General features: G+C 44.5%; 1 protein-coding gene across 6 annotated transcripts in view; it reads right to left on the bottom strand.

Annotated features, from left to right (window-relative positions):
* The window catches only part of ZFYVE26 (zinc finger FYVE-type containing 26), a 1,794,472-nt gene that overhangs the window by 1,353,098 nt on the left and 424,887 nt on the right, over window positions 1-16,487 (bottom strand). For 5 of the 6 annotated variants that reach the window (XM_077465059.1, XM_077465061.1, XM_077465063.1 and 2 more), the window contains one exon: window positions 1,391-1,654. The exons of the other annotated variant lie outside the window; for it this stretch is intronic. In XM_077465059.1, coding sequence (XP_077321185.1) covers window positions 1,391-1,654 — 264 coding nt within the window. The remainder of the gene's footprint in view (window positions 1-1,390; window positions 1,655-16,487) is intronic. 6 annotated transcript variants of the gene reach the window in all.

Below are 16,487 nucleotides of genomic sequence, written 5' to 3'. Positions count from 1 at the left end.
CCAGCACATATGAGGATGGGCAGTGAGAGATGATACCTCTCTGCTGCCTGCAGCAGCACAGTGAGGGTGGAAATGCGGTGATGCAGGGCGAGCCGTTAGAGATGTCATCTCTCTCTTGCTTGCCCCCTCACTGTACTGCCTTCCTGTTCACCAACCACCGGATCAACCCCTGCTCTACTCTATCACTTTTCCTGTTATTGGTTCTGTTCTACCATAATAATTTTTGGTAGGATGTGGCTGGGGGGACCGTAAAATCACCCCAACTATTAATTTTTATTTCTGAGATCAAGACCACATGATATGAGGTACCGAGACCGATCCTAGTTGACATTGCTTTTATATCCCCCATATTCTGGAGCTATGGGTGCTCACCAGCTTACTGTTCTGTTAATTGATACTTAATATTACCTGTTGATGTTTCTTGGTGCCTAGTTGCTGAGCCATATGGGCTCATAGCCTTAGATGAATGGTCATGCTAATGAACAGAGCTAGCTTTCTGGGCTTAAACTTTTTATATATATATATATATATATATATATATATATATATATATATATATTTTTTTTTTTTTTTCTATCTTTAACCACTTGACCCTTAAACTCCCTTCCTAACCAGACCAATTTTCAGCTTTCGGTGCTCTCACACTTGGAATGACAATTACTCAGTCATGCAACACTGTACCAAAAGGAAATGTCTGTCTTTTTTTTCACATAAATAGAACTTTCTTTTGGTGGTTTTTAATCACGGCTGTTTTTTATTTTATTTTTTGCTCTATAAATCAAAGAAGACTGAAAATGTGGTTAAAAAAAAAAATGCTGTTAAAATTGATTGCAGAGTATTGCAAAATACTGGCAGAGTACTGCAGAGTATGGGCAGAGTACTGCACAGTATAGGTACTAAGCAGCGCTGTGAGCACTACAGATACAGCCCACAGTGCTGCTGCAAACTATCTCTCCCCTCACACTGTACAGGTCGGTACAGAGAGGGGGGAGGTTGGTCGGAACAAGTGATCACTCTGTCATTTAACGAAGTGCTACCAGCGGCCATTTAACCTGATCTGCTTTAATAATCTATTTTTAACCTCTTCCTTCAATACCCTATCCTTATACTTTGAAAAGTGTGACTTTAGTTCACCCTCAGCAAGGATGCCTAGCAATGGACAGACCACCAAATGTTGCTTTCAAAACACATTCACACAAGAAACTAATGTCAATTGTTATTCAGATGTTTCCCCTATATGATTTCCAGTGTTTGATGGGTTATACTTTTGCAAAATAAATGTTAAGAAGAAATAAATGTTTAGGAGTTAAGTATTTTTTTGCATCATACACAGTTTATTCCGGTTATTTTGCACTTGCCCTAACAAAAATTGAATTCATTATGTACATACCCTGTGATTCAATACTGGTAAGCAAATTCCTCTCTGATGTCTCTAGTAGCTGCTTGCATGTTTTCCAAAGATGGGCTTGGGTACAAGCTAAATCGAAGGCTGCCATAGCTGCTGGAATCAACTCTTCAACTACAGTTTTCCACAGATCAACTTTTTCTAAGCATGCGCTTCTGATCCAGAGGTCCTCCTGTAATGTTGGTACTGAATATTCAGCAAGAGCAACTAGCTTGTCTGTTACGTCAGATATAGAATAGAACACCATTCCTAAAAATTATAAAAAATAAAAATAAAAAAAATATGTAAATATTGTGCAAATACATACCAGCTGACACTGCAGTAGTTAGAGCATCATTTTAGCTAACAAAAAATAGTGTACTGAAATATCAGGTTGCACACTGATGGATGACTTCTGTTGTACAAGAAGGGATTATTTCAAAAACAAGCAATATGTTGTAAAAAGCCAATTACAGCCCTGCCTGTGCTGGCCTTTACTACCTGCCCCCTCCAAAGAATAAACAGCGTTTCCTCTGTTGCTGAAAAAAAGATATACCTGTACTCAAATCCCAATGTGACAATTAGCTGCAGGGAAGAGACAGAGGGAAATAGATAGGGCATATATGGCTTTTATGCCACTAACACAGCGCATGACCATAATGTGTAAATTGCATAAGAACTCCATCAAAGAGGCTATCACGCAAGTGACAAGGGGCAAGCATCACAGATTTTTACGGAGTGAAGCATCTTCTTTTCTTAGAAGTAATTTGGCGTAATGCCAAAATGTGTCAGTTCTTGACCATATGGCTACCGGCAGCAGCGTCAGCACGCTTCCGACCGTGACGATCATCTGATACAACTGGTGAGCTAGCATACACTGATTGGGGGCAAATCAGTTGATAATGTGAGTGCTTGCATTCAATTCATGTTTGTATTGTGTTAAATTTTAATGGGATTTTTTTTTAATAAACTCTGCTTGAATGGGATTATGCCATGTGGAGCATTGTTTTGTTATAAGAGATTATCTCCTGGAGCAAACCTGGTGAGAGATTGATTGGACAGCAGTTGAAACAAAAGGTGTGTAAAGTTATTCGTTTTGGCGAGTGAAAACTGTTATGGGAGTGTGACTTACATGGGGACAATCAGGTGATTTGTGCATGGAATAAGGAGCAGCATATGTACTTGAGAATTTTTATTCCAGAGAGTCTTTGTTGCACATATTCACTGGGTGTCTGCAATAATCTGTGTATATATAAAAACGGGGGTGGGGGGTTTGGTGGTGGCGACTTTAAATTAAGTGCATGGATAATCCTTCTCTTTAATTTGTGTATATAACACATGAATGCTGGTCAATTGTGAAGACTTTTGATGGAGCGCCATTATTAGTGTTTGTTTTTACACTTTTTTATGTGCTGTATTGCAGCTAGTGGTAGTAATATTTTTAATTAAAATAATATTTTTGACATCTTTTTGTGTAACATATATTGTATGTAAACACATTCTGATAGAGATGGCTCTGCACATTGGCGCTGGTAGAGTGGAATAGTCATTGGGAAATGACAAATTACACCTTAACCAACAATTCAAGGATGGGAAGTAGGCCTCCCATCCTGGAAGATTTCCAGAAACATTACTGGTATTTCTCAGGGCATATTCCAGGATGGCAAACCTGAGAGGAAATGGAGTAATCCAGGACTACAGCCTGTAAGGCCTTCCATCCAAACATCTGGTCCTGCTGTGACCTCTACTCTAATTCCTGAAGAAGGTATATTGGCTGGACAATGTGGTTGATCTGTAGATCTGCTCCACCAATGTCCTTGCCTTCTGCATCCCAAATTCAGCTAAGGATCTAGTGCATAGGTGTCAAACCATTGGCCCTCTAGCTGTTGAACTACAAGTCCCATGAGATATTGCAAGGTTGACAGTTTCAAGCGTGACTCCCACAGGCAGAATCATGATGGGACTTGTAATTCTGTAACAGATGGGGGACTGCCAGTTTGACATCTCTGATCTAGTGGAGTGGGTTATTAACCTCTTGCCGACTGCGCTATAGGTAAACTGACATCCTCCAAGAACCATGCCCTCCGGCTGCAGCAAGCATCCACTGGGCTTTGTGATGGCTCACAGTTGATAACATTTCAGTGTAAAGGGCAATTCACCGTGGCCCTTTACCATGCGGTCATTAGTGTCCAATCACAGCTGATCACAATGTAAACACACTTGCCGATTATCAGCATTCCTGTCCTTATGCGCTGCCAAGCGAGAGGAGAGCCAGTAACCAGCAAGTGTGAAAGGGGATATCGACAATGATTATCAGGGCACTTATTAGTGCCCTGATTATCAGTGCAACCCCCAAAGTGACAATAACTGTCCATCAGTGATGTCCATAACTGTTGCTAATCAGTGACTTCTCATAAGTGCTCATTAGTGCTTCCCCATCAGTAAAAGAGAAAAGATACCTTTTGGCATTTTTTAAATGTTGGTCTTTTTTTTTTCCTTTAACAAAAAAATAAAAAAGCAGTGGTGACTAAATGCCACCAAAAGAAATCTATATATGTGTGATAAAAAAATCCATATGGGTATGGTGCTGCATGACTGTGCAATTGTCAGTCCAAGTGCAATAGTGCTGAAAACTGAAAATTGCCCAGGACAGAAAGATGATTTAGTTAAGACTATGACAGATAAACTCTGCAGAGCCCCCTTTTTTCTAGCTTCGTGGTGGCTAAAAGTAAGCCCGTTGAAGGATCTTAGATTTGAAGAAAGCCTATTCCATGGGCTCAAAAAGGCTGGACAGATATGTATCCAAATTACACTCACATCTATGACTTTCCTCACATCTGAATGCTGGTATGTCAGCTATGTAAGTGCTCTGTATACCCCAAAGCTCCGTATACACCTGCAGTTAAATGCACTAAGCAGAAAGGAGCTGAGTAATCAGGACCATACAAAGAGTAAACCGCATTCAGGGACCTACAGTAGAACTGAGACCAGTGATGGAAATAATGCCAGTAAAGGCCAGGTACATTTTAATATGGAATCTATGATAGATGTAATTATAGGCATAGAAAAAGTGCTATGTAAAAATAGAATCTGAATAGAATATGAAAAATAGTGAACAATTCCTATAAGCGATCATTAGTGTGCAAGCCAGAACAATTACAATACTCTTGGGCTGTGATAGAAGATCAAAACTGCTCCTTGGTGAGAACCGTCGATGTGGTGATGTAAAGGGGTGAACATCCAGCCAAACATCAAAGCTGACCAGGTGCACCGGAAGTAAAAAACTCAGTCACCAGGGGCAAGTGAGAAGGAAGTCACAGGGAGCTGGCATGGACCGCAAGTGTAGAAGGGTGCAGTGACAACTTGTTTTGCACGCATGCGCTTGTCGAGTCACAGATGCACAGGCAACCAGCATATTTATACATCAATAAATAGGAGGGGGAAGGACAAGGACAATGGAATCCACTGGGAAGCACAAGTATCACTTTCCCATCACTGCCCTCCATACAAAATGATAAAAGGGATTTCTTTGCAGCATTGCCCAACAGCAATAATTATTAAATTACCATAGGCAAAGGAATATATATATATATATATATATATATATATATATATATAAAAGGGCTTGACAAATTTGCTTGGAATCTAGGAGCCAGCTAAAAAAGTTAGGAGCCAGGTCGGTAATGGCAATCCGGGCCTGTCCCTACATGGAGACGAGTGAGGGGAAGATAGCACGCCCCCCCACCTGTCTGCAAGTCATTAGAGGGACATTTATTTATTTTTATTTTTTATGACATTTTTTTTAATTTATTTTTTTAAATTGTATTTTAGTGTAAATATGAGATCTGAGGTCTCTCTGACCCCAGATCTCATATTTAAGAGGACCTGTCATGCTTTTTTCTTTTACAAGGGATTTTTACATTCCTTGTAATAGGAATAAAAGTGAAATTATTATTTTTTTTTTAAACCGTGAAAAAATAAAACGTCAAAATAAGAAAAAAAATATTTTTTTTTAAATGCGCCCTGTCGCGCCAAGCTTGCGTGTAGATGTGAACGTGAGTAGCGCCCGCATAGGAAAGCGGTGTTCAAACCACACGCGAGGTATTGCTGCGTTCGGTAGAGCGAGAGCAATAATTCTAGCCCTAGACCTCCTCTGTAACCCTAAACGTGCAACCTGTAGAATTTTTTAAACGTCGCCTATGGAGATTTTAAAAGGCTAAAAAAGTTTGTCGCCATTCCACGAGCGGACGCAATTTTGAAGTGTGACATGTTGGGTATCAATTTACTTGGGATAACATTTTTCACAATATAAAAAAAATTGGGCTAACTTTACTGTTGTCTTATTTTTTTAATTAAATAAATATTTTTTCCCCAAAAATGCTCTTGTAAGTCCGCTGCACAAATACGGTGTGACAGACAGTATTGCAACGACCACCATTTTATTCTCTAGGTTGTTAGAACTCCTAAACAATATATATATTTTTTTTATTCTAAGTAAAGGTGAGGAGATGGGCGGGCAGTGAAAGCTCCATTAACATTGCTGGCTGTCATACCAACAGCCACCACTAGATGGCGCCAGATTACAGAAGGAAACATAGGACCGCAGAAGGCCTCAAAGCCGCAGCCTCAATTACCAGCCGCTGGCGGCCCGGCCCAACGCGATCACACCGGGGGGGGGGGGGGGAGGAGACAGGATACCCCCCTGTGCTGCCCCAGGTCGCTAATTCTAGTCGCAAATGCGACCTGGCACCCGGGGTTTGTCGAGCCCTGATATATATATATATATATATATATATAGATAGCTATCTATAGATATATATCTATATATAACAAATAGAACAGTGCTAACATTGACGTATATTAGTAATAAAGATAATCAAGAAACACAGATTCATTTAACACAATCACCATTAGTCTTTCCAAAAAAAATCTGCTGTTCGCCATTATATTATAGCTCTGATAACATTAATACAAATCAACTTAATGAGATTAAGAATAAAAAATAAAACCTAATAATTTGGGTGGTTGTAAAGGCAGGTTTTATACCTTCATGCATCCTATGCAAGAAGGTAAAAAACCTTCTGTGAGCATCTGCCCCATTAGACCCCCCCTAATACTTACCCGAGTCCCCTCTTGATCCAGTGATGTCCAGGAGAGCCTGGTCTCTCCGGGGACTCACACTCCTGATTGGCTTTTGACAGCAGCATGAGCCATTAGCTCCCATTGCTGTCAATCACAGCCATCAACTCAATCAGAAGATGGAGGAGGTGGGTCCAAGCAGCAGCTGCGTCTGTGAATGGACATACAAAGCTATTGGCCGGGAGCACTTCTGCTTGGGTGTCCCCACAACAAGCTGTTTGCTGTGGGGGCACCGGGCAAGAAGGAGGACCAGACACGTGGAGAATTCAGGCTGCTCTGTAAGCAGACTCAGAGTTGAATCTTTTTTTTTTCATTTTCTTGGGAGCTAAACTGACCATAGTAGGGCCTGGAAACAACCCAAGGTCTTCATTGCTGCGGCCAACAGGAAAATCTCTTGGATAATGTCTCAGGAGAAATCAGTAAGCATCCCATAAGACTTAGTTAAGAAATTTGAGGCAATCTGGGAACCTAGGGAGAGCTTCATGGGTGTTCCTCAGTACCTGAAATTTAACGGATGTGATGGTTTTTGGAGAGGTTGGCTACCCTATTTCATCCCCTTCTCTTCTGTGGTACTTTATTCTCTCAGGGAAATTCTAAGCTTCTCCCTATAAGCAAATCATTTATTTGCGCTTAAAAGCACAAAAACAGATCTTTTATATAATGCCGGGAAAGTGTGCTTGTATTTCTCCAAGTAACATGGACACATATGCTGTTATCACCTTGAGCTTAACAGAATCCTTAAGAGAATAGCCAGCTCCTTTTATTTATACTATAAACATGAAAAAAAAAGGAAGGTGGTGGCTTCAGAATCAGCCAGACACTTGGATTCTTTCAAAAGAACCAAACGCGCACACACACACACACACGTGTATATTCAAATAGAAATACAGTAATGATGTGTGCACACAATCATGTGGGCCATAATTTTGTATGGTTACGCTATAATTCCCATGTACGCAGATCTGTTTACTTAGGAGTTTCGATGCGGTCGCCATGGAGTGGCCAGTCCCTTGGTGGGGCATGAACAAACATCCTTAAAAGAGCAAACAGATCTGCCGTGTCCACGGGAAGGTTTCTGCAGCCAATGGTCTTCCACCAATGTCTGTATGTGTGAATACTCACATGAGCATATTACAGCAAAACTGACACTGAGGGACATCTGACAACACACATTAACCTCTAGAGATCCGCGCTATAGCCGAATGACGGCTACAGCGCGGACCTGCTTTGCCGGGACTACGTCTAGTGACATCATCCCGTGCACGAGTGGCCTACGCGCCCGAGGTGCGCGTGCGGCGCGTTCTGTGATCAGCGAGTCTATGAGACTCGCCTGATCATAGATCGGAGCAAGGGGTCGATCCCGACCCCTTACCACGTGATCAGCTGTCAGCCAATGACAGCTGATCATGTGATCACAACAAAGCCAGTAATCGGCTATTTTTTCTCCATGTGCTGACAGCGCGAGGAGAAAAGAAAAGCCGATCACTGGCGGCCATCATCAGTGCCCACCTGCCCCCTTCCAGTGCCTCCTAAGTAGGGGACAAAGTGAAACATTAGTGTCACCCATTAGTGCCCACAGTGCTACCTATCAGTGCCCACAGTGCCATCTATCAGTGCCCACAATCTGCCGCAAAAACAGTGCTGCACCTCAGTGCCACATATCCGTGCCCATAAGTGTCATCTACCAGTGCCCATCAGTGCCCAGCAGTGCCGCCTATCAGTGGTACCCATCAGTGCCCATCCATGCCACCTTATCCGTGCCACCTTATCTGTGCCCATCGGTGCCACCTTATCTGTGCCTATTAGTGCCACCTTAACTGTGCCTATCAGTGCAGCCTACCTGTGCCCACCAGTGCCGCCTCATCAGCGCATTTCAATGAAGGAGAAAAATGACCAGTTTGCAAAATTTTATAACAAACTATTAAACATGATTTTTTTTTTTTTTTTTTGCATCTTTTTTGTTTGTTTAGCAAAAAATAAAACTCGCAGCTGGAATTAAATACCACCAAAAGAAAGCTCTATTTGTGGGAAAAAAAATGATAAAAATTTCATTTGGGTACGGTGTTGTATAACCGTGCAATTGTCATTCAAAATGCATCAGTGCTGAAACCTGAAAATTGGTCTGGGCAGGAGGAGGGTTTAAAGAGGGATTCCACCCAAAAAAAAAATATTAAAAGCCAGCAGCTATAAATACTACAGCTGGTGACTTTTAATAAATGGACACTCACCTGTCCCGGGTTCCAGCGGTGCCGGCAGCCGAGGCCGATCGATCGCTCGGCTCTCGGCTGCTGTCGCCACCATTCTAGGTGAGGGAATCAGGAAGTGAAGCGGTTCCCTACTGCGCATGCGCGAGCCGCGCAACAGGAAATCTCCGCGCTGTCACTGGGACCCGTGTGTGTCCCAGCAGACAGCGCGGCAGGGCAGGAAATGGCGTAGACTCCCACGGGAGTCTATGCCCGGAAGTGGGTGTAAATACCTGTCTTTGACAGGTATCTCCACCCCCCTCCCCCCTGAAAGGTGTCAATTGTGACACTGGAGGGGGGGAGGGATCCGATCAGCGGAGGTTCCACTTTAGGGTGGAATCCCGCTTTAAGTGCCCAGTAAGCAAGTGGTTAATACACATTTCCACAACAATTCTACCATAATGTTTATAATGTTTTACATTTTGTGCCTTATAAGCTTGAAAATTGTGACTAAGGGCATATCTGAGATCTTTGCTCCATAGGATCCTCCTGAATAGCCTGAGGGCGGCTTGTTGAATGTGTCTCAACATCAACTGCTATACATGAGTACTTCCAACTTTACCTTTTTGATTCCCTTTATGTTCAATTACTTATTTTTTGTAGTATTTAATATATTGTCTCATGCAGTCCTTATATTGGCCGATAGCCATTATTGTCAATGTTAAGATTTTGGTATTCCTTTGCTGATGTTACGACACAAATATCCTAATGTACCTTGATTGTTCGCAATAAAAAAGTATTGAAAGTAAAAATAGAAGAAAGATACTTTAAGAATTTTCATTTAAACTCAGATACTTGTCACACTAATAGTAATAATGGTGACTGCATTCCCAAAAAATAAAAACAAACAAGTAATTAATGTAAAAAGAAACAAAGAAAGGGAAAACAAGGGAATATATATATATTTTTTTTTATACAGGATTTATATAGTGCCAACAGTTTGTGCAGTGCTTTGCAATGTGAGGGCAGAAAGTACAGTTACAATACAATTCAATACAAGAGGAATCAAAGGGCCCTGATCATTAGAGTTTGCAATCTAAAAATGGAGGGTCAAATGATACAAAAGGTAATAACTGTGAGGCAGTGGCAGAACTACCAGGGTCGCAGCAGTCGCTCTAACGACTGGGCCCTGCCACTCCACCACTGTGGGGGGGGGGGGGGGGGGGGCCAGGACCCGGCAACTCCCCCTGCATGTCTAGCTGCCAGTTCACTATGCAGTGGAGGGATGGGAGGGGGGCAAACAGCAGCTCTGTGGTTCCCAGGAGCCACAGGATCTCCCTCCGGCTAGTTCACTTTCCTCCACAGTGGTCTGTAGTTACCAACTATCCCAATCTGGGGAGATCACAACTTCCTTCCCAGCAACGGATCTGGCAGCTTTAGGGTACTTACGCTCCTACTCTGCAGAACATGCCGAGGCGGAGCCTGCTAAGGCTTGCATTTTGATTGGGCTGGATCTTGGGGAGGTGGTGAAGACAGCCTCCAAGTTGATCGCATCTGGTCCGCCTTCTGGTGCAGGTGTGAGGCCCAAAATCTATGGGGAGACCCTATGAGAGACTGGAGCAGACAGTGGAGGATTCCAAGTTGTAAATGTGCAGCAGGTTTAGCTGCTCTTAAAACAACAGATCAGATAAGCAACAAAGTGTGACCATATGAAGACGCAGAGATTCCCTGGTTAAACAGTGGCGGTTCGTCCATTAAGGGTGTGCGGGCGCTGCCACCCCCCTATATGAGTAATGGATAGATTCATGCATAACACACCTATTCATGAATTACAGTGATGGGGGTGTATTTTTGAAGCACCTGATTAGAGCCATAGGCTCAACTAGGCTTCAAAATAGAGTGGACTCGGAGCAGAGTGCATTGCACTCTGAGCCCACCCAGGTGTGTTAGAAAAGCAAATAAATATTCCCTTTTCCCCAAAACGATGGGACTTTAACAGCAACAAATTAACAATACAATATAATTTATTCAAAATAGGTATACCTCAATCACAAAATTCAAACCAATAAAAACAAATGGTGTTGAAGGTGATAATTCCCATGAGATGTCCAGGCGGCCTGATGCGTTTCGGGACAAATTGTGTTCCTTCATCAGGGGAACATGTCCAGAGGGAGTCACACTGTACAATAAAATCAAATATGTTAATTAGTAACAACAGAGACAATAATTATGATCAGCTGATTAAAACATAGGACAAGCTTCCGGTTCCGGCGCCGCATGGAGTGACTGCTCTCCTTATCAGCTCCCGCATCACGACCCTAAAATCGGCGTTTAAATCCCGCTGAGCGGCCGGGCACCCACCGAAATACCCTCTGGAATCACCCCCATAGCCATGGACCGGTTTGTGGAAAAAAACGGCTCGCGAGCGCATACAGCGCCGCCCGCGACCGCAAATCGAGGCCCCGGTTTCGGCCTACTCAGCTCCATTCTCCTTACAGCGCGCGGCGGACATGGAGGTGAGCTGTGACCCTGCCCCCCCCCCTCCACAACCCCTACCAGCATCTCCAGCCCCTCCATCCCAGGGCAATCTCTCCACACAGCCAGCTGGGGATTCCACTACAGAGCGCATTGCCTAGGCCGTGGCTGCTCTATTACCCCCCATGATAACGGCATCTGTGGAAAAGGCTGTAAATGCAGGCATGCAACAGCTCAAGGCCCAAATAGGCGAGCATCACACCAGACTAAATGACTTGGAACACCATCTGTCAGAAATGGAAGAGGAACTTTACCAGGCCCAAGCCACGGAGCGCTCCCAGGACAGGACAAATCAATACATTCTACAGAAACTCGATGACTTGGAAAATAGGGCCAGACGGAGCAATCTGCGATTCGTAGGCATCCCCGAGTCACTACAGTCCTCCGAGCTATCTGACTTTTGTACAGTGAGCATCCCAGAAGCCCTGGGCCTTCCGGGCCCCTGCACGGTTGAACGCACCCATCGTATGGGTCCCCCCGCACCTGAACGCAAATCCCCTAGACCCATAATCGCAAAGTACCTCAACTACTCTGACAAGGCCCTGATCCTGCAGAAGTTCAGGCAAACTTGCTCTCTCCAACTGAATGGAATCAAGGTCCTAATCTTTGCTGATTATTCTATCGAGGTCTCCAAGAAAAGGAAAGCATTCCAGCAGGTGTGCTCGGAACGCTTCAAAATGCAACTCAAATTCTCCCTGGCCTTTCCGGCTATCCTTCGCCTTAAGGCTCCAAATGGCGACCAAGTGACTTTCCAAGATTCCTCCGAAGCGGAGGCATTCCTACGCTCTCTTCACCAGGGTACGCACCCCCACACCCCATCCAAGTCCTCATCGCTCAATCGCTCCCTGGACCAAAGGAGCCCCCGGAAGGACTCGCCCAAACGCTTCAGGCCTTCTGCCCCGGACCACCATCATTGTGGTACCCCTCGGTGATGACATGTCAGTCCCCTTGGAACCTCCTCTCTTCACCTCACCGGTGACCCTTTCACCAGGACCACCAGCCTGACTTGGTTTTGTAAGTTACTTTATTATATACTGTTTCCAATCAGGCACGGTCACTGTTATGCCTGTTGTTCCTAGTTTTGATCAGCCTTAAGCTCTGCTCCCATTTAGCAGACGCACTAACGTCGTTTTTGGCCACCTCTGCCTCGATTGGCACCCTGGCTTCGGTTAGAAGTGGTCCTGTCGCTTCTGCGGCCAATTTGTACTTTTGTATTTTGCACTTTTGTAGTTTATACTTTATAGTTTATACTTTATAGTTTATACTTTATAGTTTATACTTTATAGTTTATACTTTATAGTTTATACTTTATAGTTTATACTTTATAGTTTATACTTTATAGTTTATACTTTATAGTTTATACTTTATAGTTTATACTTTATAGTTTATACTTTCTATGTTATACCTGTGGATCAATCCACTCTCTTGGGTCTTTATACTGAAATGTTTACGTTGCATGTATGTATGAAAATCTTTGTCCACTTGTTTTTTTTGACTGTATTATACTGCCCCTGGACTCACTGTGCATGACCAATGCTACACCCTGGCACGTGTCCTCTTTAGCTCTTAATTTACAGCCACACCCTTGTTCATGCTCACCGCCCGGACGCTCTTGTCCTATACCTTTGGGTCGTGCACTGGGGGCTGGCCTACACAGTGACTCCATGCGGAAAAAAGCGAAGTTCGCTCAAGTGTTTATGTTTTTGTTTGTGTTTAAGTTTGCTCCCCACCTCCCTTGTCCCCCCCCCCACCTTTTGTCGGAGACAACGTCTCCTTTCTGATCATGCTTAACGTGTCCCACAGCCCCACCAGGTCCCTCTTACTTAGTCAAATGTTTCTCCTGCCCTGCCCACCGGCTGGCGACAAATCTTTAAAATCGGCCCAATTCCTTTTCTCGACCCCCCTGACATGAGAATAGTATCCTGGAACGTGAAAGGCCTTAGGTCTCCTAATAAGAGAATGAAAGTCCTCAGGCACCTAAAAAGATTGAAAACGGATATTGCCCTATTGCAGGAAACCCATTTATCCGCTCCAGATTTTCATCGTATGAAGAAACTCTGGGACAGCAAAGTCCTAGGCTCCGATGCCGTTAGCCGTAAAGCTGGTGTTCTCCTGCTGATCCACAAAAACCTCCCCTGCGAGGTACTGTCCACGCACTCAGACTCTCAGGGAAGGCTCCTTTCATTGCATGCCCGCCTGGGAACCAAAGAACTAGTGATCACTAACGTCTACGCCCCTAATAACCCTAGCAAGTCTTTTTATAGCGACCTGACCTCCTGGCTCCTCCGCACCACCCAGACCCCCCCCATTTAGTTGGCGGTGACTTTAATGACATCCTGCACCATACGGACGACAGATCCCCCCTCCCCCATTCCACAGGTTGAAAAGTGCTCCCTCTACTCCCTCCCACTTTGCCTCCACCATGGAATCTCTTCATCTTCGTGATCTATGGCGCTTAACCCACCCAGCGGACAGGGAATACACCTTTTACTCACACCCCCATAATATGTTCTCGAGAATCTACAATTTTTTTGGCTCTGACGATCTCATCCCCATGTTGTCTGAAGCAGAAGTACTTGACATAGCTATCTCTGACCATGCCCCGATCTCAGTTATACTTGACAACCTGGATCTCCCACCTCACCCAAAACTGTGGCGCTTCCCCTCGTATCCCCTCGTATCTCCACAACAACCCTGACTTCCAACACTTTATGGCGGACTCCTGGCGTGAATACTCGGAGGCAAACTCCCCCCATTCGGACTCCCCGAACCTCTTCTGGGATGCCGGTAAGGCGTTTCTCAGGGGCCGGATCATCTCTTATGCATCCTCCTTTAAGAGAAACACCCTGTCCCATTACAAACGGGCCAGTGCGCGACTACATCTAGCCCAAAGATCCCTCTCCACTAACGACTCCCTCGACAATAGAGCCGAATGGCAGGCAGCCAAGAAAGGCTTTGACACTTGGGCGGATACACTCGAACAATTAGATCCCAACTCGACGCAACACTCCACAAGTTTGGAAACAAGGCGGGCAAGCTCCTGGCGAGGCTGTGCAAGGGCCCATTCCACCCGACACACATCACTTCCCTTAAAGACGCGAAGGGTGTTACGCACTCCACCCCACAAGCAATTAACAAGGTGATGCTAAACTACTATACGGCCCTCTACGCCCCAGACCCCATAGATAATACTGCTGCTCGTTCCTTCTTAGATAGTGTGCTCCTATCTAAAGTTACCCCTGAACAACTAGAAGCCCTCAATGCCCCCATCTCCCTTGATGAAATCTCCTCCACGATCTGCAAATTAACCCCGTCCAAAGCACCAGGCCCCAATATGTTTGCACAGGAAGTTTAGGAAGTGTGGTTATATTACTTACTGAACCATATTTGTGAAAGTAAGGCTTTTCCTAGATTGGGTATAACTCAGTTATTATCCTTTACCCCATGAATTTATCATACATTGAGGAAAGGACCTTTTGGAGACATTCAATGGTGACAGTTACTTGTGTGATATCGGTTGGTGCCAGCGTGGGGGATTAGTGTGGATAAGTGGGGACCCTATGGTTACATCTCTGTCCATTTGACTTTGGTGGTGTCTATTTGCAATCCAAGTGTCGCCACTGTCCCAGCAGCGAATAATTTATGGTGACCGCTCTGGATATGCTCTTTGTTATACAATTTTTTATGCTGTATGTCCTATGCTTTAAGCAACTGATAATTATTGTCTATATTGTTACTAATTAACATATTTGATTTTAGTGTACAGTGTGACTCCCTCCAGACATCTGCCCCTGACGAGGGGACGTAATTTTCCCATAACGCGTCAGGCCTTCTGGACATCTCATGGGAATCTTCACCTTCAAAACCATTTGTTTTTATTGGTTTGAATTTTGTGAGTGATGTATGCCTATTTTGGATAAATTATATTGTATTTCATCATAACTTTGCAGCCGATAACCACTTAAGGGCCGCCGCATGGCAATGTACGTCGGTGCAATGGCACCGACAGGCACAAGCACGTACATGTACGTGCTCGCCTTCCAGCGGGTGGGGGGGTCCGATCGGACCCCCTCCCACTGGATGCGCGGTCCGTTTCGCTGCAGGAGTGATCCGGAATGAGGGGATGGCCGTTGGTTTCTGGCCATCCCCTCTCGATCGCTCCTGGTGAATGAGAAGCTTCCCCGCTGTGTATAGTAAACAAAGGCAGGGAGGAAGTGATGTCATTCTCCTCGGGGCGGTCTTTTTGACCGGACTGCGAGGAGAACACAGAAAGTAAGTGCACCAAACACTACACTGACATGTAGGTACACATAGGCACACAAATCCCCCCACCCCCCTCCCAGTCACAGTGTCATTGATTGCAGTGATCATTTATTTACTGATCACTGCATTTAGTGTCAGTTGTGACAGTAAAAACTGTCAGGGCAGTGTTAGGTCCAGGGTAGCCCCCTACCCCCTAATAAAGGGTTAACCCCCTGATTGCCCCTAGTTAACCCTTCCACCCCCTTTTGCCAGTGTCACTAAGCGATAATTTTTCTGATCGCTGCATTAGTGTCACTAGTGCCGCTAGGTAGCTAGTTATTTTTTTTTGGTTCACCGCCAGGTTTTTATAGCACTAGGTACCCCGATATACTACCCAATAATGGTTTTAGCCCCCTGATTGCCCCTAGCTAACCCTTTCACGCCCTTTTGCCAGTGTCACTAAGCGATAATTTTTTCTGATCGCTGCATTAGTGTCACTAGTGCCGCTAGGTAGCTAGTTATTTTTTTAGGTTCACCGCCAGGTTTTTATAGCGCTAGGTACCCCCATATACTACCCAATAATGGTTTTAACCCCCTGATTGCCCCTAGTTAACCCTTTCACCAGTGATCACCGTATAAGTGTTACGGGTGACTCTGGTTAGTCTACACCCAAAACCCAAAGCATACACCTCCCATAGTGGTATAGTATCTGAACAGATCAATATCTGATCTGATCAGATCTATACTAGCGTCCCCAGCAGTTTAGGGTTCCAAAAAAACGCATTGTTAGTGGGATCAACCCAGATACCTGCTAGCACCTGCGTTTTGCCCCTCCGCCCAGCCCACCCAAGTGGAGTATCGATCGATCACTGTCACTTACAAAACACTTAACACAACTGCAGCGTTCGCAGAGTCAGGCCTGATCCCTTGCGATCGCTAACAGTTTTTTTTTAGTAGCATTTTATATTTAAATCCTGAAGGCAGTGCTTGGTTTCCGGGGTCCC

The sequence above is a fragment of the Lithobates pipiens genome, unplaced genomic scaffold (assembly GCF_037356315.1).
Source record: "Lithobates pipiens isolate NorthernLeopardFrog02 unplaced genomic scaffold, aLitPip1_a1.2 Scaffold_30, whole genome shotgun sequence".
NCBI lineage: Eukaryota > Metazoa > Chordata > Amphibia > Anura > Ranidae > Lithobates > Lithobates pipiens.
This window is presented reverse-complemented; position numbering and strand designations above follow the sequence as displayed.